The sequence below is a fragment of the Branchiostoma lanceolatum genome, chromosome 2, assembly GCF_035083965.1.
Source record: "Branchiostoma lanceolatum isolate klBraLanc5 chromosome 2, klBraLanc5.hap2, whole genome shotgun sequence".
NCBI lineage: Eukaryota > Metazoa > Chordata > Leptocardii > Amphioxiformes > Branchiostomatidae > Branchiostoma > Branchiostoma lanceolatum.
The window spans coordinates 7,782,135-7,807,708 of record NC_089723.1 but is presented as its reverse complement, the minus strand read 5'-3'; the positions used below and the strand labels follow the sequence as shown (position 1 = coordinate 7,807,708).

General features: G+C 42.3%; 2 protein-coding genes and 1 long non-coding RNA gene across 4 annotated transcripts in view; 2 read left to right on the top strand and 1 right to left on the bottom strand.

Moving 5' to 3' along the window:
* Positions 1–25: 25 nt before the first annotated feature.
* On the bottom strand, positions 26–4,379 carry LOC136427325 (uncharacterized). The gene is made up of 3 exons (XR_010754398.1): positions 4,127–4,379; positions 816–943; positions 26–178 (listed from the first exon to the last, which is right to left on the bottom strand). It is a non-coding gene; the product is annotated as an uncharacterized lncRNA (long non-coding RNA).
* Positions 4,380–6,671: 2,292 nt separating this feature from the next.
* LOC136426711 (uncharacterized) lies at positions 6,672–8,181 on the top strand. The gene is made up of 2 exons (XM_066415460.1): positions 6,672–6,755; positions 7,177–8,181. Exons 1-2 carry the CDS (start codon positions 6,708–6,710, stop codon positions 7,630–7,632), a joined length of 504 nt encoding a protein of 167 aa, XP_066271557.1. The 5' UTR covers positions 6,672–6,707; the 3' UTR covers positions 7,633–8,181.
* A 1,582-nt stretch (positions 8,182–9,763) lies between these two features.
* The window catches only part of LOC136427324 (uncharacterized), a 37,618-nt gene continuing 21,807 nt past the window's right edge, over positions 9,764–25,574 (top strand). Inside the window, exons 1-4 of one of the 2 annotated variants that reach the window (XM_066416136.1) lie at positions 9,764–10,040; positions 17,945–18,036; positions 21,484–23,099; positions 24,531–24,674. In XM_066416136.1, the coding sequence (XP_066272233.1) occupies positions 17,988–18,036; positions 21,484–23,099; positions 24,531–24,674 (1,809 nt within the window). In that variant the 5' untranslated portion in view covers positions 9,764–10,040; positions 17,945–17,987. The remainder of the gene's footprint in view (positions 10,041–17,944; positions 18,037–21,483; positions 23,100–24,530; positions 24,675–25,574) is intronic. The other variant, XM_066416137.1, reaches the window with a different exon arrangement.

The window sequence follows — 25,574 nt, the reverse complement described above, 5'->3', positions numbered from 1 at the left end:
TATGTTAATCTCTGTATTACACTTGCCATGGTGCATTCTATGACTCCAATAGTAGCCATACTCCACTCCAAAGAACGCTGTCCACCAGGTCAAAGGTGAATCCCAGGACATATCGACCAATCGCAGGTGACGATACAGCCAGACATACGCCGTCATTTCAATACCTACAGTCAGGAGCCTGCACAAAAGGAACACAGTCAAACCCACAAAACCTGTGCAAGTGACCACCTCTACATATGGACCACCTGGCCAATGTGACAATTTTTGGGTGGCCCCTTCGACAACCATTGACAAATTAAGACTTCTATCTACAGAGATCATCTGTACGTATAGACAAGATAGTCGATTGTCGCCCCCCCCCCCCCTGAGTGGTCTTCTTGGGCAGTTTTGACTGTACATAGATTAATGCACTCAACGTCATGAATTTATGACAGTAACTTTTAAAAGAACAAGGAAAGTTTACACCCTTGTCTGTTTTTCTTCAAAGTTTTCTGGTGTCCCTGTGGTGTAGTGGTCTGCGCTTCTGTTACTAGCCACATCTGGTCCAAATTACTTGGACCAGAAGGCCCGGGTTCAAGCCCCGGGTAGGACACCCCTGGACAAGAGGCGCATTGAGTCATACGAAAGACTTTATAAAAATGGTATATACTTCTGAAATAGTATGGGAGTTATACACACTCCACTGCCGGTGGACTAGCCCCCTGCTGCAGTGATTGCACCACAGTGTGGCCCAGGGCTATGAAACGGAGATGGGCTCCGCCCTATAACGTTACACCTTATGGTGTGGGAGGATTTTAAGTAACTAACTTACTAACCTGACGATTTGTGTCACAAGTGCAACACCTCCGGAGGCGACGACATTGCTGAACCTGGGCGTGGTCCTGTTCTGTATCCAGGCAACCAGTGTCTCAACAAGGAACAGGAAAACTACAAAGGGCATTGCCTGTCGTGAGAGGAAAGATGTTGGTTATCTACTTCATATAAGTAGTATGCGTATACTATAGTCCAGTAGTTAGCGAATCTGCCCAAGAAGCCGCGAGTTCGTATTCCGGCTGTGTCGCTCACCCAACATGAACGCTAATCTCCAAGCAGATCTCCACGGTGCTAAAATCGTACAAACTAGCCAGCAGAGAAGCTCCAGTCAGCCAGGGAAGTTGTAAGGCAAAAAAAAATTATTTATGCCAGTTAGATGCAGTCTTTGCAACCGTTGGGTCTGCTTGGAGACTAATGAACGCTACCGGAAAGGATTGTAGCCTCCATAGCAGGCTCTACCGGGCCTTTTTTGCCAGCCCGTAACCATCAGCCAGACTGTAACCATTTGGTTAGCCTCCATAACGGCCCGATAGAGCCTGCTATGGAGGCTAAAAGGATTGCAGCTCTAAAGACGGGACTTGAAGCGTGGTCCACTGTTCATTGTCGGCTAGTCGAAAAGAGCCAAGGGAATTTTCTTGGTACAATGAACCTGTAAATACTGTACATAGCGTCTGTCTTCTCTGTCACGGCCAGTGGAAGAAAAGCTCTTTAGTGAGCTAAGCTGGTTCGAGATCACTACCACATGTGATGCACTGTGATACACTGCACCAAGAATGTTTAAGTGACTTGCAAAGTGGTCAGCATTACTGAAATAACCAAGGAGCATTTCGTTTCGTTTCAAGGCATCCTCATTTGCTCGGAGGTGAAACATGATGCTTTTTCAAGCAGCTAGTGGTAGTGCAATGCGGCTTCGCTACGGCTTGCGTTTGTGGCCAAGCACACCGGGTCACCCCTACTCTTCTCGATAAGTGTGTTGGGTTCTTTTACGTGCAGAGGCTTGACCTTTGAGGCTTAAACAGTGTAACATCCTTTAACACGTTCCTTTTAAAGTTTAATACAGTATAAGAGTCTTGTACTTTGGCCAAGGACAAGAGCCTCATACCATCATGTTTTGCGAATAGTATTTACTAAGTAAACAGTGTAGCATCTTTTAACACGTTTTCTTTAATACATTATAACAGTCTTGTACCTTGGCCAATGACAAGAGCCACATACCATCATGTTTTGCGAATAGTATTAACTAACTAAACAATGTATCATCTTTTAACACGTTTCCTTTAATACAGTATAACAGTCTTGTACCTTGGCCAAGGACGAAAGCCACATACCATCATGTTTTGCGAATAGTATTTACTAACTAAACAGGGTAGCATCTTTTAACACGTTTCCTTTAATACAGTATAACAGTCTTGTACCTTGGCCAAGGACAAGAGCCTCATACCATCATGTTTTGCGAATAGTATTAACTAACTAAACAATGTATCATCTTTTAACACGTTTCCTTTAATACAGTATAACAGTCTTGTATCTTGGCCAAGGACAAGAGCCACATACCATCATGTTTTGCGAATAGTATTTACTAACTAAACAGGGTAGCATCTTTTAACACGTTTCCTTTGATACAGTATAACACTCTTGTACCTTGGCCAAGGACAAGAGCCTCATACCATCATGTTTTGCGATAGTATTTACTACCTAAGCAGTGAGCATCTTTTAACACGTTTCCTTTAATAAATTATAAGAGTCTTGTACCTTGGCCAAGGACGAAAGCCTCATACCATCATGTTCATTACGCGATATTTACTAAACAAACAGTGTAACATCCTTTAACACGTTTCCTTTAATACAGTATAACAGTCTTGTACCTTGGCCAAGGACGAGAGGCACATACCATCATGTTGAGAGGCATATTTACTTAACAAACATTCCAGCTTCCCTCAACACGTTTCATTTGCTTCAGTAATAGTCATGTACCTTGCCCAATGACTCCAGCCACCTCACGTGATGTTGTGCAATCTATTTACTTTGTAAACAATTAAGCATCATAAAACACGTTTTATTTGCGCTTAACTTAACTACCTTAGCGTTATATGAGATCAGAACGCAAGACGTGTTTATGAATTTTGTTCATACTTTGGACCTTAGGGATGGGGCCCTATGGATACTCAAACGGTATTTGGACACAGAACTTGGAAAAACAACCTTCCACGGTCTTAGACGATGAGTTGCCGTCTGTTTTAGAAAAAAAGTATGGCGCTACTGAGAATTCCATCAAAATAGCAGAGACCTTAACATATACGTATATAAGTTCTAATATCTGACAAAGAGCTACAAACTGCCTGGTTCAATCTATTTTATTTATTTTGATTTACCACATTTTGTGGAAGGATTGACATAACAGGTGAACTATCACCTTTTCAAGATGTCATCCCAGACCGGACTGTAAGATTTGGACCATCGCACACCGGGGCATGCCCCTACTCTTTTTCGAAAGGTGTGGTGGGTTCTTTAACGTGCGCGGGATGTGGCTCTCCCCAAACACGGGACCTCCATTTAACGTCCTATCCGAGGGACGTCCCTTACCCAAAATGAGCTAGGTACTCATTTACACTTGAGTGAAGTGAGGAAAGTCGTGTTAAGTGCCTTTCCCAAGGGCACAACGTCGGGGCGCAAGTTCGAACATGTCTCTGGGCACAACCCAGGGTTAGATCCCGGGTCCCATTGTTTGACAACCAGCCACCGCCGTTCAATCAGGGAATGCTAACTTTTACCTGAACGTTCTTCTTTCTTCAAAAGGACTTTTCATGAAACGAAGCCGCGTTAATTTCATTCTATTCTGCAAACATATATGTAAAGGAACTCAGAAATCAAAATGAAAGGAGGCAATGAACGAGCTATTTTGTCGTTTTGTGCACATGCAGCTACAAGCAGCCAAGGTGCGTGAACAGATTTTCGCGTAACTCAGCACGGGAAGATTTTCTTATCTCGTTTCACGTGCCGTGTAAGGTGATCACGTACTGAGCACGTGAATCTTGGGTGGTCGGTCTTGAGAAACAGAATTTGGTCAGACTGAACACAGCTCTTGACTGAAGGAGTTAGCACGGAAAAGTGGGAAACTGCCATGGCTATCTATACATTTTCTTATTACAACTACGCGTTCTTCAGTTTTGAAATGAATGAAATGCGTCCTTACAACCAATGGAATCCGTCCTTGCAACGGCAATGTCAATGTCAATGTCAAGCACGCTTCTTATTGACTTAAAACATCTGTTCAATTTGAACAACGTTAACGATAATATAACTGATATGTTACCTGTTTCACATAGTTTGGAACTTCCTCCAAGGTTTCAAATGTGGTCTCAGTTGGAGAGACGAGGTAGAAGATCTGTCGAAACCCCGTGGCGAAAGATGGGGCAGTTGAACTTGAAGGATGCATCTGTGCGCCTTTTTGTCCTTCCGTGGTGTGTGCGAAACCACTTCTGGCATGCGAAGGGAATGAAGCCTTGGAAGATGCGGATTTTATAACTTTGTGTGATTGACGTTCTGTGATTGATCGCGCGTGCTGTGAACACAGAACGTGAATATTTCTGTCCTAAGCAAACACTGTTCGTGTACACCACTTGACTTCAAGTCACGTATTAACACTGCGACCGCTAGGTTATGCTAACCAAAGAAAATGCAGCATGTTCTGGAAACTTAACAGTGCATAACTCATGCAAAGATGTCAAAACATGTCTAGCTTCAGGATATGGCCGCTTACATTGTATGGGTTGTGTATAGCCTCCTTAGCAGACTTAGGAGTTGAGTTTTTGTGTGCTCTCGGGACCGGTGGAACAAGAAACCGTGTACAATATAAGAGCTGACATAGAATCAGTTAACAGCATACAATAAGCACACAAATTCACACTCGCAAGCCTGCTAAGGGGGCTAGTTGTGAAAAAACGCAGTTCTAGACATTTCTAACGATGCGGTATGACTAGTTCTTCAGAACCTGGAGGAAACCATACCGAACAATTTTCTTGCTATCACACGCGTGGTTAATCTTGGGAAATAAACGGTGGTGCAAGAGAACAATATTTCTTCTCCTAATATCTGCTTGGCGATGAATAACTAGACGCGTGATGCGTTGGCGCGAAAGTAGAACTTTGTTTCTGTCAGGGCGTCTCTGATATTAGGTGATCATATTGCGCCATGTTGCAAAGAGGTCACGTTTTTACGATGGAGTACGTAAAACATCTTTAGAGAAAATGGGGGTCGAGGTCACTTCTACTGTAACCACTAACCTTACTCTACTGTCATACAAACTTTGGCAATGTCCACTTGACATTTGTTCGTTTCATAATTTTCGTTCATCAAAAGCAGCGATAAAACTTTCCGCAACTTGTCAACAAACAACGAACTCACGCTTAAGAATCACACATGAACATATGAAATATAGATCAGTAGAACTGTTGCGAAATCGCACGATGACGAAGAAAGGTAGCATAGAAAGACTTGTGGTTGTACAAGGTAAGTTACTAGTGCATGTAATAGCTCTAGAACAAGTTTTTAATGACAAAGGATGACACATACTATATCGCGTAATAGTGCCGTGGGTTCTAGAACACGGCACCTAGATACGTCTCACAAACAAATGCGACTGATCGCAGTGTTCCAGTCATTTGTTCGAGTAAGAGAAGGTTAACCTCAAACAGAGAAAATGTTGCCTCTAGGCCGTTCCCTGATTGGACGCTTTTGTCCTTCGCTTGCTAGTGCTTCAAAACGGTCCCTTGCAACCGGCCAAATCCTTTTCAACAGCATTCCGTCGGGCGGCGAAAGCTGCGAATCCTTGAAGGATCGCCAGGCGTCGGCCCAGTCAGCCCCGTTGGTGAACGCTGTCAACAGGCGCCATAAATGGATGGACGTGAACGGTCATCCCAGCTCCATCTTGCCCTTTATCAGGAACGCAGAGGTACTGTTGCTAATCCTTGTTACCGACGTAAAAAATGGAGGTATAGTTTTTTGGCGTGTTTGTGTGTTTGTGTGTGTGTGTGTGTGTGTGTGTCTGTCTGTGTGTGTGTGTGTGTGTGTGTGTGTGTGTGTGTGTGTGTGTGTGTGTGTGTGTGTGTGTGTGTGTGTGTGTATGTGTGTGTGTGTGTGTGTGTTTCCGGATTCTGTAGTCAGCATAACTCAAGAACCTCTGGATGGATTATGATGATATTTGGTATGTGGGTAGGTCTTGGGAAGACTAAGGTCAAAGTTGATTTGGGGCCCCCAGGTATGTACATGTGACCTTGTTGGATCTTGTTGTCCAATCACACGGAGATAGTAGATGCTGCTTATCTTGTATTCTATGACTGTGTTAGAACTATGCATACAGAGACAAGTGCTCGAATCTATGTCCGATGAAGATGACATCGTATTGCTTCAGTTTCTTAGAGGACACCATACTCCGGATTTACACACATATTTTCTGAGTCAACTTGGGGCTGTGTGTGAGGAAGTTTAGGCTGCTAATGTGGAGTTTTCCTTCTGGAAAACGTTACTTCTGTGGCCTAGGGTTCTCTTTGCACAGTCCTGAGTTGACTCCACTGAGTCGACTCAAAAAAGCTTGTGCATTAAAATAGGACCTACGTTACATAGATTGGAGGGGGTAGTAACGGCTCTCTTACTTCGTGTAACAGGTGTCGCACCTGGCCGTGTGGGAAGACGCCTGCACAGTCGACACGATGAGAGCACACCTGACAACCTTGTCGGCGGCCGCGAGACTCCCATGCACTACCGCTGTGGTTAGTCCCGAAACTCCACCGGACAGCTTGTTGGACAGACAACCCAACACACATGGTGGGCTGCCAGTGGCTGTAGAGGAGAAGGATGGACCAACACAGAGGCAGGGCACTGCTGAGCCCGTCTCTATGGAAGTGATAAACGAGAAACCAAAGATCACCATCAAAGAACAGCAGGTAAGCAAAGTTATTCGATTCTAACAAAATAGACAGAAATGACTCCGGTACGAATTGAACATGTACGAAATTTTATGCTAGCGGGGACTACAGTCCAAAACCATAAATTGTTATTGGTTTCCCGTTCCGCCACTCATTTGACCGTTTACCCTGTGCGTTGCATGTCTAGCAAACGTCTTCGACATTGAACCGTTCACTTATCTAGTAGCTTTAATTTTACAAACAAGACATGCTTATATCCAAGCCTAGTCTTTTTATTCGTTGCTACAATGCAATTCAGTTTTTAACGGACACCTTTCTCAGACTGTGCGAATGAAAGTCAACGCAATTCAGCATTGAATACATTTACTTGGCTGCCATGTTGATTTTGATAATGTTTGAAGTTTAAAGTACTTCATCAAATGTTGTTGTTTTTCTGCAGGAAGCTGTTGTGCAGGTTCTAGAAACCATTATCGACCACTCCTTCTACGGAGAAGGTACGCCCTGGTCCCGCGAGGAGGAGAACAGGCTTCTGCTGAACCACGTGGCAGACCTGTCCGTCAGCGAGAGAGATCTACGAGAGCAGGCACGTGCTATCTTTAAGAAACACGGCTACCTGAAGGCTGTGTGGATGGAGAGAGCCGTGACTGTCGTCAAGAAGCTGTTTCGCGTCAGGAAAAGCAGGAGAATCATCTTCCGCCACCTCCGCGCGATGGAGAGTTGGGACCGAAGAGGAGCGTGTGAGCTTGAGAGAGAGAAGCGACTCACTCTTATCACCCTCCGGCTCGAACACGAGGCCGACGTCATGGAGAAAAAGGAGAAGCAGCGGCTCAAGAACTTCCGCAGCTTTCTCCGTAGCCTTGGTGAGATGTTGTCGGTGTGGTACGCCGGTGGGTAGATGGTGACTTGACAAAAGTACCAGGGGGCCTGCAGGACAGAAAGCCACCACTTCAACCAGACGTTTTTTACTCTGGGAATGTTGGTGGTAACGTTAGATGTTCTGCACTGGTAGTAATGTCATGGAACCGACAGGTGGCGTTATACGTCCATCATCTACAGCGGCAGATCGCCTTTGGGCACGGCCAAGAGGTCGAGGAGCGCCTTGGACAGTGCGGTCTCGTCGACAATCAATATGAACAGGCCATCCACTACTGAGAGAAGCAACTCCGACATGTCACCCTTCGACACTAGCCTGTGTTAAGCTCTCGGCCGCTAGGAGCGCTAGTTGTCAGGCTACCTTCGACTCGAACAGGAGGCGGACGAGATGGTGTACACGAAGCTAGCCGAAGATCGACTACAAAAAACTTCCGCGGCTTTCTCCGCAGCTTTCAAGTCATGGTGACGCTGTATGTCCATATCGCAGCGACAGATCACCCGAATGCACGCCAAAGAAGTCGAGGAGTTTTGGACAGTTCGTCGGTGTTGACACAAACTTGAACAGGCCTTCCACACCACCGTAGAGGACCGTATTGCAACTCAAAGACAGCCAGTTGTGTACGCCGAACGTCGTTGATACGAGGAACCTACTATCTCAATGTTGTGGAGACCGAGTAGACAGGCACCGACCGGACTTTTTCTAAATAGTGGGAAATGTTTCCATGCGGTAGGAATTGCCATTGCTTTACCGTTGAAGGCTGAGGGGAGACGGTATACTGGCAGACACTTGAGATGGAAACTGTATGAATATGGCTCGTAGGTCCATCACAGAGCTGATGTACAACTGAGTCTGGGTGGAGTTGTTCCACGGTATGCCGTACTTATACGTAGTTACCTAATTCTTCGGACATTGTGAAGGGAGCGGACCGTACGTGGAAACGTCATTATGGCAACCGAGTTGTCAGTGTTACCCAGCAAGGCTCGCGTTACATAACCTCACCATTGTTGATTTCTTGATAAGGCTGAACTGTAAAAGTTAGAGAACTACAAGAACCCAGCAAATAGTTCGTTGTAGTGTTGTCAGCTAAGAATGTACTTATGCCTGGCATATGCATTTATGTGCTTGATGGCTAGATGACGCTGCTGCGCAAGTTACATAACGTTACAGCTGCTTTTACGTTGTCACTGTTTGACTAATAAAGTAAATGCTGTGTTGGCATATACCATTTCATTGTCGTGTTGTTATTTTGTCATCGTTACTCTTACTTAACTTTATCTCATGTAAGCAAATTGATGAAAGCAAATTGATGATTTTATGTCAGGGCCAGAGCTCTCTCGCATCACAACGTCATGTTATTGAAATATCATTACATTTACTGGTTTAGCGAAAGTAACTTACAACACATTGTGTGGTGTGATGCGGTTTTACATTTTCTTTCTAGAATATGAGGCCAACACTTCGTGCAGAATGTTTTATGTCACTCTTTCTGCTTTCCCTACGTTAACCATGTTTAACTGTCTTGTCCACTTTGTCATCGTTAACATCTGGTTAACATTATCTTCCTATTTTAGCGCTACCGGGTCTGCCCCTCTTTCTCATTTCATGAAAAAAATTGTCATTTGCGCCGTTGCAATTGTAGCATCGCAAAAATCAATCCATTATTTTATCTTGCCGATAAGCAAGGGTGCCCGTTGCGTTGAAAATCGTGCTGATAAACATTCACAAATATTTGAATAAAAGACTCAAATTATAATCATTCAACATTATGTTCTCACACCATTTGCGTTGCTAATCTTTAATGTTATCAATAATCACAAATTTCGTAAGCATCTGACGAAATTATTCACTATCGCTAAAACTAAATTTTGACGCTACTTATTCCATATGACGCAAATTGTGTATTGGCTCTGTGTACTCCCCTGTACAACATTTGCGTTCCAAATCCGTAACGTTAGATACAAATTTCTTTATCAGCAAACTAAAATTATATCCCAAAGTTTTCTGACGCAATCGACAAAGCAATTAAACTATTGGCCAATCAGATGGCGATAGAGGATAACTTATAAAGCAATTAAACTATTGGCCAATCAGATGGCGATGTAGGATAACTTATTTCCTCCTCCTCACGTGATGCCGGTTGACCTTTGTCCGCCAACTCCCGCCAGCGCGCCGCTAAGCAAACTGTTGCCAGCCCACGAGTACACACGGGAAAGTTTTGGGACGTGGCTCGTCCAGACACGTTTTAACAAATATTCCGTCCAACTGTAGACTATTTACAGTTATTCTGACGTTCTTTTGTTGTATGTCGAGTTTTAGAAATCCCGGAGTTTTAGAAATCCCGGAGTTTTAGAAATCCCGGAGAAACGTCTTTTGTTGGAGTTTGAATCGGAATGCATGGACCTCGCACCGGCTCCACACACACGCAGTTGGTAAGCAAATGTTTGAGTTTTGGGTTTGTGTATTTGTCACAAACTTTAGTCTCCTTGTGCTAGTGATAATCCTACGTTACTCTTTTATACATTATTATAACGTCAGAGTATTCGTAACGTTGACACAACAGATGGAATTTTTCGTACGCCTCGTTTTGTGTAGAGGAATTTTCCAGACGACACTGAAAATCTAGCGGATGCAGTTTGGGGGGCGTACTGTTGACATAAAACTGACGGACGACAACATTGAAGCACGAAGCTTTATCCACGGCCTCTAAATCAAATTCCAGACACGTTTTTACACAATTTACCCACAAATTCGTGGAACTACATCCAAGATAACTCATTGTGCAATTGTACAGGATTTTCACGCTCTCCTTGAAGTGATTGCTTGTGTATAATTGGCTTGTTACGGTTTTGTTGTCTCACATAAAAGGCGCTGAAAGCATTTCTTGGACAAGAATTATCTGGGAAATGATTCTGGGTTGTTTCTTAAGACAGGGAAGGTACAGAAGGGATGGTTTGTGTCTGTAGGATGGTAAGATTTTGTATTTTGGAGAAGATCTCACACACAACTGTCATGGCAGCTCACTTTGCAGGGAGTCCATCACTGAGGCAGCATGTGGGGACCGCCTCAGAAGTACAGTAGTTTACCATCTGTGGTCGATGTTGTTGAGCTTGAACATGTAACTTATGGCACTTTGTTGCAATTTCTAAAATTAAAAGGAGCAAATTAACACCTAGTGTCAAGTCAATTACTAGCAAAAGAAGTTGATGAAATGTTTGATATGATTTGTGTGGCTCAGAACTGAAGTATAATTTCTGTGTACCGAGTTGTTGCAACTGAACATGTAACGTTAACGTTATGACACTTTGTTGCCATTCTCTTGTGTTGTTGTTGTTGTTTTCTTTCACAAAAAACGCCGAAAGCATTTCTTGGACAATCTCCAAGCAGATGTAAAAAGGCAAAATCATGTTTCTCAACCTCATGGTTATTCCTGGGCTCTTTTCCTTTCTATAGTGGGCCATTGATACTATCTTGGCCCATGGACACTACAGTATCTTTGCCCATGGATAGTGTCTTGGCCGACATAGCGATTTTGCCACCAGAAGATCTGTTTGTTGCCATTTCTACTAAAGGAACAAATTAGCAAGGCACTTTTCCTTTCTATAGTGGCCCATTGATACTATCCTGACCCATGGACACTATATTGGCCCATGGACACTACAGTATCTTGGCCCATGGCCCATGTCTTGGCCGACATATTTTGCCACCTGAAGACCTGTTCGTGGAACAAATTAGCATTGAGCCAATAATAGAGAAATGAAATTGACCAAATAGATATTGTGTAGTGTTATGCCATAATTTCTGGCTGTGGCTTCAGTATAATGGTATATCAAGGACATGTCCTTGGTTATATGGAAATCAAACACTTGTAACTTCATCCTCTTCATCTAGAAATGCTACTTCTAAACATGTGCATATGTCACAAGTTCACAACACATGAAAGCCAAACTGCCCAAATTGTTGTGTGCACAGCAGTCGATATCAACTTTCAACAACAGAATTTAAATCTGCATTTTTTGCTGCTACAAAATAATGTGAGTATTTGTCTGTGTGCATGAGTTACACTGATTTTCTATGACAGTGAAGTAATGTATTCTGCAACCTTATAATCGCAGGCCAGGAAATAGTTGAATAAGAAAGAGGGTACTCATTATAATCTGTTAATCCCCTTACTGATTCAAACCATGCATCGGCTGAATAGTTCCCTAGGATTGAACAATGTTAGATATGTTGAGTCATGCAGACATTTTAAACAATTTAAAACCTTCTATCTGCAAAACCAACATATTGTTAATATGTTTATTTTGAAATTATTTGTCCCTAAGACTTGCAAGTGAGATGTTTGTATGCGTACGCCGTTTGTGTTTTGTGTGTAGTGGATATGGGATTAGCACCAAACCGAGACTAGGCCATGCCCTGTATACATACTTTTGGCGGGAAAATTCTTTGATGGCATATGAGAAGCCATATGGCCTGTGAGATGGGGTTACAAAGCTAGTATCAGGTTAGAGGTCATACTATACTATAGGTTCCAAAAGCATATATAATGACACGTTCATGATCTATTGGTTGGGATGTCGCTGTTTCTGGTGAACTTTATCATGAAGAATAGTTCGGAAGCAAAAATGTTTATACCAGGATTTGCGAATCGGGATTCACCCAGGACACAGGATTGATCCCGATTTGCAAATCCTGGTACAGGTACCAATGGTCTGAATCTGGCCGAGGGGAGAGTTATCCTGATCCAGTAAATCCACCAATCCTGTACCCTGGTGAATCCATATTCTTGAATTTTGGTATGAGTGGGGGCGGGGGTCTATAGTTTAGGGCATAGAGGTGAGTTACAGGAAACTCTGTCCTCAGAGACCAAGGGCGTTCAAAAAGGGGCTATGACCTTGAAAGGAAATGAGCAAGCAGGAATGTGTAAGGTTGTTTTAAGAGCCCTTGAAAAGCTTTTTTTTTCCAGAAATATTGTCATCTATCCCAGGATGTCATATCCCCTTGGGAAGAGTTAGTTGTGTAAGACAGTGGGTCCCCCTGCTGAACTGTTTGTTTGGATAATATCAAAAGCACTGAACTAATCTGTGAGATATGTGGAGGATGAAAGTGCTATGTTGAAAGGGGATCTTTGGTTTGGGTGATACTGCTTTTACCCTTGACTCTGTCCTCTGTTTAAGGTCACTCTTAGGATCATTCTATGAGCTACTTGTATTAATACATAACAAAGGAACAACAAAGAAACATAGGAAATGTGCCTCGATTGCATGTAGTTCAGAATATTTTAATGACAATCATTTCACTGGCATTGATAATATGGATTGCTTTGAGTATGACGTACATGTACTACAGACGGTGCTGGTAAATTTACTTCTTTGGAAATTGATGAAAACAAAATCGAAAAATGATTTTTTGATATTCCATATATGGATATGTTAAGATCTACTACAGGTTACCTAACGGGTATGGCCACTGGGTATTTTGAAAAGTCTGATTGATTTAAACGTTAAATGTCTCGGTTCTAAACCTTTGTTTTATCTCTAACACTGTAAAAGCAAGTCCTATCTGTCCTTGGTAAGAGGACTCAAGATGCCATACTTGGAAATTATTGCTTGTTCAGTTGGCATGTAAAGCCATGATCATGTATTCAGCAACAAGCTGAAATGCCTGGGATTAAATTTTCCAAATTCCCATTGTCTTTCCAAATCTGAAGCGACCAGTGTTACAACTCCATCAAAGAATGAAGAGCATGTCGAAACTATGCCAAGCTGTACTATGTCCCTTTTTTGTTTATTGGTATGTTTGAGTGGGTAGAGAGGTTACTCTGCCCTGCCATGACATACTCTCCAAGCAGAGGAGGGGTTTCGGCTGGTTTTTGACGTGTTTCTAGGCATTTTTGTCGGGCTTTCTACTTTGTCATTTTTTTGTCGTCCAGCCAACCCGGTGTGTGTGACAAAAATGCCTAGAAACACATCAAAAACCAGCCGAAGCCCCTCCTTTGCTTGGAGAGTACCATGACCATGATGACATCTCTAGGGAAGAGTGCCCTGCAGTTTGAGGTGGAGTTGTCCCCAATGTTTTGAAATTGTACACCAGGAGGATGTGATGAGTCACAGGCCTAGCTCTGGTGCCTGTAACCTGCCAGCTGTACCCTGGGGCATGTTAGCCTGAGTACCAGCCTCCGTAGTGACCGCTGGCTCAAGAAAATTCGCTTGCTAGCCTCCGTAGTGACTGCGGGCTCAAAAAAATTTGACGGTGGTTAGCAAGCTAATTTTTTTGAGCCAGTGGTCACTACGGAGGCTGGTACTCAGGCTGGGGGCATGTAGCCAGGGTGCCAGACTCTTTCTAGGGTTCACACAGGCCGGCTACCCGGGTCCAGGTCCAACATACCACCAAGGAAATTTTACCACTGAGTTAGACCCAACAGGTGAAGTCTCTACCAGCCTAACTATGCCAGCTATAGGTAGAATATTTGCTAGGGGAGTTAGCAGACGTATAACGCAAACTCCAGCTGTCCGGGGGTTTCTCTCCCCTAATAGGGCGGGGAGCCATTGCAGGCTTCGAGCGGTCACCGGGCTTGATTGAAATCAGGCTTGGGGAGTTTGGCCACCATAGGTTATCATAACCTTATGATGGACTGACTCTCCTGGCCAATTATTCCTTTTTTTGCCGAATTCTACGATCAATACCCCAACAGGACGGCCTGGTGGAGGCTACAACTGTGGTAGGGTACCATCTCCCCCAGCCAAGGTTATAGCTGCCTGAAGGGAAGGGATTGGTATCGCCTTGCCTGGTGTCTGGTATCCAGGCTATGGGGGCACACTCCCTCATGGGAGTCTGACAGGATGGGGCTTATCTTCCTACCGGGCTCAAGTTCAGTAGCTAGGGTGAAAGGGAGCCAGGGATCAAGATATGCAGGAGATTGGGAGAGATGACTCCAGTTGATACTTGGGTAGAGCCTAGGAGTTGCTGATGGGCATGCGAAGAGTGTAGTGATTGTCATCTTTGAGAGTCAGAAAATCTTGAGGAATTCTTAAGGAATATCTAGCTACCAAGGTACATTTAGTTTTGAAATATATATTCATGTTTTTTTTTTACTCATAATGATTTGTTCATGAAGAAGATGATTCATCATTTTGAGGGTTTTTTTTACAGATAAGTATGTGATTGTAAACTTTTCTAGATTAAGAAATACACAGAAACTCATATTCCTTTTAAAATCTTCCAACCCACTCATCATTGAAAGTGTGGGACTTTTTATTTTCCACTGCTTTCAGAGAAGAAATTGAACCCCGCATTAGTACCGTAGATGTAGAAACTTACTGTAGAAAAGCAATATAGAATGATCTTGTATTACATGTATACCTTTTGTTTTACCTTACATTGTATTTCAACACTGTTGTCAACATGCAATTAGCCTGCGGGCATGAATTTGCAATAAACTATTTGTAAACCCTGCAGTAATTCAGCACTGGCTGCCATTGCGCAGGTAATTTCTGACCAATAAACCATTATCATTATTATTATTATTATCATTATCATTATTATTATTATTAGATAGCTTTGTATGGATTACTAGAAATACTGTATATGTAGAACTTGCAAGTACAATGCTTCTTTGGTTCAGTTTGCACTGTCAAAGTACAATGTACTTTGCCAATTTCCAGTTGCATGTGTGTTTTGGATTGTAACACCAGCCAAGCTGACCTGATCATGCCAGCCAGTTTTGTTTAGATCCAAATGTCCCTTTGGGATAGAGACCAAGAAAGTAGCTGTATTCCTGTGATCAGCTGTCATCACCCATTTGAAATGCTGTATATATGGTTTGGCTCACCAAGCCTTTAAAGATAAATGTGTCAGAAAGATGTATATGGGAGGTTTGTGTATGTCACTCTCTGGATGAAAGAGATGGAAAGGAACTGCTTTGAAGTTGAGAGAGCATGTCACTTTGTAAGCTTGGACCGAATGCAGTTGTTGTCATATTTTCTGTCCTGGCTTGATCTTGTCCTAGCTCTTCTGACAGTGGTAAAATAGGCCTGTAGGGTCATTAAAGGAAACCCAAGCAATATGTATTATTAGGGTCCGAAATATCGGATTTTGAAAGTCAATTTATTTAGTCATTTCTATACATGATTAGTTCAAACAACACTGTCACAATGTATAGCAACGTCCATGATGAAAAAATATGATGTTGTTGTGATGTGATGTGAGAACTCACTGAAAAGTTTTTGTAGGCTCGCGAAACTAAGGGGATCATCAAATGGCACGATTTTGCGCTGTTTCAATATCCTAAAGGTATGAAATTATTGAGCAAATGTGCTAAACAATGCTTAAATGTCACTACCATATAGATTTCAGCATTTTTTTCATTTCCATTTTTTGGCCCTAACATTGCTTTGGTTGCCTTTAAGGTTAGATTTCAGGTGCGTGAAAACCAATTTAGTTTCTTTCTTGCAGAGTCTTTGTTGGTATTTAACAATGTATCTTGTATCTTAACATTTAGTCCTCCTATTGTCATTCATCAGCTCTATTATACTAATACGAATAGTACCATGTGTAGGCGTTCTGTTATGTAACTAATGATTGTGGGAAGGTTGCCATACATGAATGTCAGACATTCCTGGCTTGCATGCCAGGCGTAAGTGATACATTCTCAATTTGGTGGGCCCCACAGTTTAATCTCATGGTGTGTTAGCAGCTCATTATGGCCTGGAGCTAAACAATTAACATGGTCTGTTTCATACACCAGCTAGCACACCCACAGAGGTGGAGTGAGTATGAAGTCAAGGTAATGGGAATGGGAATGGAATAGGTTGTCAGAGATGCTTGCTGTATTTTCCGCCAGCGCTTGAGACCTTACACTGATTGTCACGATCTTGGCAGCTTTATCTGAGGTGTGTGGTACATATACATTGTTATCTAGCTATGTACCACCTTGTGCTAACATCTTATATCTATAGGTAAGGACAGTGTGGACTTTTGTTGTCCGTTATCTTAGATTTTCTTTGCGTCTTTTAGGATGCCTCATTATCATCATCATCTTTACCGCTTTTCAGTTCTTCCACTGAGGTGGTCCGCCATTGTCTGCATGGCATTTGTACTCAAATCTTTAAAGATTTATTTGTTTGGATGTATGAAGAGATAACGCCAAGGCTACCCAATTTGCAACTAGCCTAAGGCTAAGGCCATTACAAAAGGCTAGTCCTGGTGAATGAACAATATTATGTGAGGACTTTCTTGGCTGTTTCCTCAAATGCTCTTTGTGTAGTTTAGGTTGTCAACATTTAAATTCTGTACACGTCTGTTTGGAGATGTCTTTTTACCCCCACATTTTAGCGGTATCAACAGCTAGCGATAGCTGTCACAAATATGCAAGAGAGAGAGAGAGATCTATAGATCTGTAAAGACTCAATAGATGTCTTCTGTGACATGCGAAGGACACGTACATGTAGACTTAACCTTGACAAGAGAAGTGAAAGAGAAGAATGTATAACCTATCAAAGCAGGCAGGTGTAGTGGATTTGGTTTGGACTTCGACCAGGAGAAAGGCCTGGTAAATATGCTTACGACAACTTTTTATGGTTCCACAGATTCCTATTTAGATTACTAAGGTTTAGAAAGACCCTTAGTAATGTAGGTAATGTTGGACATGTGGTAGGATGGTTGCAAAGTTTGAGGGCTTTTCACTGGTTGATGGTCATGAATCTGCATATTGCTAAAGACAAGATATGTACAAATATTATCAAAGTGGTCCTTGTGAGATTGACAGATGAGAACAACTCAGCATTACTGAGTGTGTGTATCCCAATGTCTTGATTTCTACAAGCTAGGTCCCATGAACAAACGAGTTTTACCCTGTTTGTGTATCACTATACGTCTTAGTTTCTACAATTTGGGTCACATCCAGTTCTTTCTCCCCATTTCACTTATTCCGATCCCTCCTTAATTGGTGGTAGGTAAAATTGGCAGCTTGTTTGTTGGGCTGGCTAAAAGCCTTTTTAAATGTCACCTTTTTGGGGGTGTTCGTCCCTTTGTTGGCTTTGGCCAACTGAGTTGGAAGGCTCCAGTGCTGGGTCACATTTCCAAACTGGGCCCGAACTAGGAAAGTGGGAAAGAAAATTAAAAGTGTGTAATACTATCAAGAAATCTACATAGATTGTGCTCTTGACTATTTTTCAAACATTTTGTGTGTTATTTTTTATCATACTTTTTGTTCCCGCAAACTGCTTTGTCACCAGTTTGGAAATGTGGTCCAAAACGATTTGGTGTCTACTCAAAGGTAAGAACAGGTGATGCCTGGCTCTATTTAACATTTTGATTGTTATTTTTCTTTTCTCAGCATGACAAGATGGCACTGAAGACTGCGGATCCTTAAGAAGTAGATGATGTTTTCTCGGAGAGCTGCTGTGTTCTTGATAACTGTGGCGATAGGTAAGAGAAGACTCCTTGATTGTTACTTTAAAATTAAAGACATAGTGATTATAAAGATGTATGTTTATTATAGGTTGTTTGTGATGTACCCTTGTACTATTTGCAGGCCAAAATTGAAATGCCATTGAAAAAGATAAAAAAGAATTATTTTAGCTTGTCAAAAATCCATGGTTCAGTCCTATGACTCCTATATATCATTATCTTGCATCCAAAGTGCAGTAGAGACTATACTATAGATATCTCCATATGTATAGACTGTTTTCTATGGAGAACTAACAGAACTACCTCTACAACATATTACAATCATGAAATGTTGTGAGACAGACATTCAGAGGCTTATTGTAGTGAAAATGCTGTCCACTGTGTAGAACCTCCCTCTGCACCTGTATACATTATCCATCAACAGGAGTTAGCAAACTTCATTTTGTTGCATGTTTCGTTGCATGTTAGTGTTGATAGCCTGTCTTTCAGCTAACCATAACAAAGCAGTAGAATTGAAGTTAAAAGTTGTTTTTCTCATTCCATTAGTGATTAAATGTGAATGGAGCAGGTACTTTGTTCAACAACCTGTCACTGTTGTGTAAAGTGGCTGATTGTGTTCTTTACGGTTGATTTCCTGTATAAAATGAAGTTTTAATGGAGCTTCTGATTGGCCTTGATCCGCCCCCTATAGCTTGTTTAGTGATTGGCTGCCCATGAAAGTGCTGTGTGGTTGTTTTCTCAGTGGGAGGGGTGTTTACTTGGCGTAACTCTGATTCCAAAGTATTAGGGCTTCAAGAAACTGATGACAGGGCATATGAGGTTATTGGAAGTGGAAAACTTGATTAGATGCACCTTTGTTAATTAAATCCAGGTGGCTTCGAGATGACGTTCGTTTACTGGTCAATTACTACTTTCACAACAGCGTGTTGTGCATGGGTATTTTGAATTCCAAATGAAATAAGTTCAAGAAGCTGATGACAGGGCATATGAGGTTATTGGAAGTGGAAAACTTGATTAGATGCACCTTTGTGAATTAAATCCAGGTGGCTTTGATATGACATTAGTTTACTGGTCAATTACTACTTAAACAACAGAGTGTTGTGCAGGGGTATTTTGGATTCCAAATGAAATAAGTTCAAGAAACTGATGACAGGGCATATGAGGTTATTGGAAGTGGAAAACTTGATTATATGCACCTTTGTGAATTAAATCCAGGTGGCTTTGAGATGACATTCGTTGACTGGTCAATAACAATGTACTACTTTCACAACAGCGTGTTGTGCAGGGTTATTTTGGATTCCAAATGAAATAGGTTCAAGAAACTGATGACAGGGCACGATTGCCTACATGGAAAACTTGATCAGTCACAGCCAGGGCTGTCTCCAGGACCTGTCCCTCCTTTTCTCCAAGCAGGGTTTTGGTCAGGTGGGGTAGTAGCTGGGGTTTTTTTTACGTTGGCCTCCCGTAACGTAAAAAAACCCGGCCACTATTACCCCACCCGACCAAAACCTCTGCTTGGAGAATATGTCCCTCCCTCCCAGGGCCAAAATGTATTTGTTGAAACAGACAAAAATTTTACCCTGTCCGTCCAAAAAATCTGGATTATACAACATGACATGATTCACTGAAATTGATGAAAATGCAAGTTCAAAATGACAAATTTAACAAGGAAAATCAACAACCTGGGCTCCCAAACAATTAGGGGCTGAAAAAATTAAAGCTGGAGACAGCCCTGTTTTTTTTTTTTTTAGAATCATATCCAGGTGGTTGCAACTTTCATAACAATGTGTTTTGCATAAAGGCAAACTAATAGTTCTGTAAATGTTGAAATTTCGCATTTTTAAAACCACCACAAATATGCTTGTTCTGTCCTCCACCCGCCTATAACCCTCTTGTTTCAACCACCGCAAAAATGCTTATTCTGTCTTCTGCCTGCCTATCATCTTGTTTAAACCACAAACTTATCGACCATCACAAACACTCCATTTTCTCCCTACCACGAACTTAAATGCATTACAGTATGTCGTTCATCCAGATATTGCAGTAATAGTACACTGTACACCAAAGAAGATTGGCTTGTACCCTAGATCTCCAACTGAGGTCACTTTGCAGGCTTCCAGCAGTGGCATTTGGCACATAGATTCCTGTGAAACTCAAAACAGCTGCAATGAATGACTCTTTCTATCATTTCACTTTTTACAAAAAAAACTTTCTCTGTTCAGATGTGAGTCAGTGGGCAAAGTGTGGACTGTAGAGAGGGCCCAAACATGTGACATAGTTTTGAGGCGGTTTTCGTTTGGATAAAGTTTAAGTGAGTAATTTTTCTAGTCAAGTGCAAGAGATCTTGAGGGCCTGTTTTGATGATTAACCCATTTCCATCAGAGTTTGCTATTATGATCAAAGTGAGCCCATATGGACACATATAGTTGATATATTTTGACTGAATTGGGTCAAGATATGAGCCTTGTCTGTCCAGTTTGTTGTTTGTTCTTGTTTGACCACGGTTTACAAACTCATTATTATATTTTGTCTGACATCGCTTGCATACTGTAAATGCATTTAAGTTCGCATGGTTTTTATTCCACGCTAAGGAGAAAACTGAGTGTTTGCAGTGGTTTTAATTTCGCGGCAGCGCTATAGTCACATACTACTACAGCATTGGACAAAAATGTTTGCGGTGGTTTTAAGTTCGCGGTGAAACGGTCGCCGTGAAAACTGCGAACATAAAACCACCGCGAACATTTCTGCATTTAAAGTATTACAGTCAAACTTGTACAAATGACCGTCTGGACCACCTGGTGACCACTTTTTGTTGGTCCATAATTCGTCTCATTGACACACACATTTCAAGAATCCTGTCTTCTGGGACCACCTGTCCACATAGACCAGATTTCATTGATCCCCTCAGCAGTTTTCTTGGGCAGGTTTGACTGTAGCCCTTTATGAAAAGGTTGTCTGCTTCAAGTTCAACTTGCTTTGAGATAGAATTTAGCAAAAAGACTGTCTTGATTACTTAGCCTCCATTGCAGACTCCTTCTGGCTGTTTTCTTTTTCAAGTTACAGTTTTACTATTGTATTTTTTTTCTTATTGCTGGCCGGGAACAAGAAAAAAACCGTAATAGTAAAACTGTAACTTGAAAAAGAAAACAGCCGGAAGGAGTCTGCAACGGAGGCTATGATTGCTTACAAGCCCTCAAACATTGTTGTAATGTTAAGTAGAGCCAAGTACATTACCATTCATATTTTATACTAATTAATGCCTTGATAACCTAAACTTGTGTGTGTCTCGTTCATGCCTATGTTAGACTTGAGAAGTGTCCTGCTACTACAACTGTACAAACTTGGCTTTTACCCCAGATTTCAGGTGAAGAAAGGCATGCGCCTGGAACATTTCTGTCGGCAAGCTCAAAATGGAAAGACAGAGAAATAAACTGTGAATTGACTGCGGTATGATTTATGTTTCAGGGGCACACGACCTGTGGGGTGCCTGGGCCGCTGTACAGTCTCCCCTGTTTGCGCTGGGCAGAGGTCACAGCCGCTTGTCCTTGAACCCTGGGTCATGGCAGAAGGATAAGGACCAATCAAGAAGCAGGAACGGAGATGGAGATCAGCCAATCGGTGATCCTCTAACAGATGGAGAACCTGTCAACATCAACCCTGGAGGGGGGTTGCAGACCCAGGGTCCTCAGCTACCTTCCAGTTCCAGAGGACGATGGCCGCCCTCAAGCTCCCATCAGGAGGATGGGGACCTGGACAACCACAACAACCCAGGGGAGGGGGGAGAAGGGACCGAACCTGGTCACGTGACACGTCCCAGGACCGTGCCAGTACCCACAGAGGAGTCTGGGAGGGAGCCAACTGTCCGCCCTCCCACTGAGCCTACAGAGGGACATGGGGAGCGGACACTTCCTCCTAGAGAACCATCCCCGCCTCCTCCTACAGAACATGTGGAAACTGAGAGACCTTTAATCCCCGACGTTACTGAAAGGCCCATCCTTGCACCAAGCACTGAGCTTCCAAGGACACGACACCCCAATATTGGGGCTGAAACCGAAGAACCTCCTTTGATAAGATCCACAGAACCTGAGCCGACAGAGAGTGAGCATGTGAGGACGACAACTCACTTCCAACAGTTGGAGACAACTGCCACAGCAAGATCTACCACTAATCGACAAACGAGCAGGGTGCCAACAGAGGAACCTCCCACAACAGCTTATAAACAGACTGACTCAAGTGACAGGACGCCCACAGTGAGACCTGTTACAGAGCCAAGTTATCAAACTCCAACAGTGCAGGTGGCACCAAGCTCATCTAGGACTACTGCTTGGGTGCCAACACTGCCTCATGTTTCACTTGTGTCCACTGTGAAGCCAGAAAAGCCAACAGTGAAGATAACTTCAAGACCACCCTTGCCAAGCGACACCACTGCTTCCAGCACTACAAAATTGGCATCCACTGTAGAAGCTGAACGAAGCACTCCTCCGAATACAACACCAATGTCAAGCACTATTTTAGAGACTACTGTTGCTCGTATCACAACAGAAAGTTCAACCACTAGCCAAACCAAAACTATACCCCCTCCCACAATAAAACCTTCTTCCATGCCACCTTCAACAGTTGAAACCTCAACAATACATCCCACTACAACAATACGCCCCACTACAACAACCAGGCCCCAAACCACAACTATGACACCAAGCACCACAGTAAGCACCTCAGCTGTAACGTCTAGACACCCTACCTCTAGAGTCATCACACAGATCCCAGATCCTGATTCCTACATCATGGTTGAGATGAAAATGTCATGGCCGCAGTTCTGCAAAGCTCAAAAGGAGTTTAAAAACGCTGTGATTTCTGTCTTAAGAGGGAAGACAGTAAACGATGTGACATACACAGACGTTGTGTTGATCAACATCACGAGAATATGTCTGCCCATGCGCTCCAGGAAAACAAGGGAAAGCTCTATTACTGTTTCTTTCTACATGACTGGGAAGGATGGGACAGATCCCAAAATGACTGAAGACATCTATTCGCTGTTGAGCAAAGATCGTGATGTCTTAGGAGGGATTTTCATTGGGAAGGTAAGACAAGTACTGTAATAGAGCTGTGTACCTAAAACCTGTACCTGTACCTGTAAAATTGTTTAGGTACAGGACCTGAACATCTACTGTACCTGTACACGTACCTGAACAAACTAAAACACTAGTGGACACCATTTTTTAGACTAAAGGTAGGTAAATCGCTTGACAGAGATGACAATTTTGATAACCTCACGGTTGAAAATGAAGAAAACTTGCAAATAGACTTCTTTCCAGATTCAAAGACATAAATCCTCATACAAAGATGACAATTTACCACTAAAAAAGACAGTTGGCTAACTTGGCTCCATGTTTAAATTACAGATAATTGACCAAACTTATTCAGGTACATGTACAGGTCCGTCCAACCACTGTACCGTAGCTGTACCTAAATTTTTGTTTAGGTACACAGCCATACAAGTACATACAGAGAAATAGATGACTGATGACAGTATTTTTCTCATGCACCAAATGTGTTTCTGCATGTCTTTATGTCTTACACTTGGCTATCAGTAATGGGTACCACTAGGATGCAGACTATAACAAAGATCAACCTTATGATAGCACTATTGCATGTGTATACCTGACTTGAATATCAATTCTAGCTACTTGCGGGTAGACAGTTGTTAAGGGGCTCCCCTGTGGACAATACCGAAGCTACCGACACATTTGATACTTAGGCAGTGTTATGGCAGCTTTTTCGTTCTATTTTCTAGAAAAAGTCAGACTTTTTGTAAAAAAGAAGAAGAAGAGAGCCTCCAAAAAAGAAGTCAAATACAGCTTGTCTAGATATAGCCAAGTATTCAAATAGTCTATAATTTTTTGGTTACAACAATGTCAGTCACAGTTCACTGTCACATGTTACACAGGGCTCGAAATTCATTTTTGGAAATAGGTGCACTGGTGCACCCAACCAAAAAAATTAGGTGCACAGAAAGAATTTTGGGTGCACCACAATGACCACATAGAATAAAGTAGAACGTCAGCAAAACATAATTACAATGTTTAATGCTTATAAGAACTTCAATCTGTAATTCTATTTCAAACAAGTGATACATCAAATAAAGTACAACAAAAGGTTATATTCCCTTTTCTGGTAGAATATTCTATATACTTTAGTGTACAATAGTACACTTATCCTATAGCCTACAAAAATATCTAGGTGGACTGGTGCACCCACAGTCAAAAATAAGGTGCACAGCTCCAATTTTGGGTGCACACAGGTGCACATGCACCCACTATTTCGAGCCCTGCATGTATGTTTTTGCTATATTTCTACAATTTACCTGCAATTAGCCTTTGGGCACGAACTTGCAGTAAACTTTCTATCTTTGTTGTAAAATATTTACTGGCATACTTTCTTGTCCATAATCAAGTTGTGTAAATTCCATGTTTATTATTTCTTTGATCATATATTTTATATTTCCTCACCAGATCCAGAAGGTGTACCTGGGCCCCCCTGAGGTAGATGTAGCAGGCAGGGAGGGGACACGGGGCTCCATGTCTATAGGTGTGACAGCTGCCGTCACCATCGCTGTCATCTTCTGCATCAGCCTTGTCCTCTTCATAGCCATACAGGTGAAGATCTTTGCTGTAATGTTGAAAAGTTTGCAGTGGTTTAATGTTTGCGGTTTTCACAGTGATCTCTTCACCTCAAACTTAAAACCACTGCAAGATTCTTGTTTTGTCTTCTACCCGTCTACTACCTTGTTTTTGGACTTGAAATCACCTCGAAAGCTCCATATTCTCCCACGAAATTAAATTACTGCGAACTTCAATGCTTTTACATTATTTCATTGATGAAGGTTTGACATCCAAGCACAACATTGCATCATACAGAATAAATCAAGTAACTGGATTCATTCTAAAGGTCTACACTTATTTCATTGATAAAGCAGGGCTGTCTTGAGGAACCGTCCCTCCGTCATTGGACGGTAATTTGCATCTTGAGACGGACAATACTCGTCCTTCAAAAAAGCCTGAACTTCATGATATGACATGGATGGAAAGGTATTTTTGCAAGCTTAAAATGACAGATTTAACAACAAAATTCAACAACATCGGCTCCCAAACAATGAGTTGGATGGAAAAAACATTTTAAGCTGGAGACAGCCCTGCATCCAAGTACAATGTTGCGTCAAAATAGATGAAGCAACTGGATACATTCTAAAAATTAAAAAGTCCGACATTTCAGATAGCCCTTCACCAGGCCCTCTTACGGGCGTATGGATCGTAGAATTCTGCAGAAAAAGGAATTAGTAGCCAGTAGAGTCAGTCCGCGGTGAAGATCACATTTCGCTCATGTAGCGGCGCCTGCAAATGAAACCCTGGCAAATATACTCCCTATAGCCGGCGTAGTTACATGTAGTCTGGGAGAGACTACATTTCAGATAGCATCCACTATCTGTGACTGAGAATGAGGCTTATCATAGACCTGTATATGAAGTATCTGGATTGATATATAAATGAGTAACTAAA

What these genes read in the sequence shown, in the direction of transcription:
- LOC136426711 (XM_066415460.1), top strand. Translation starts at nt 6,708, where the DNA reads ATGGAAGTGATAAACGAGAAACCAAAGATCACCATCAAAGAACAGCAG. An exon ending in TCACCATCAAAGAACAGCAG is followed by an intron (nt 6,756 to 7,176) that starts GTAAGCAAAGTT and finishes GTTTTTCTGCAG; the next exon opens with GAAGCTGTTGTGCAGGTTCT.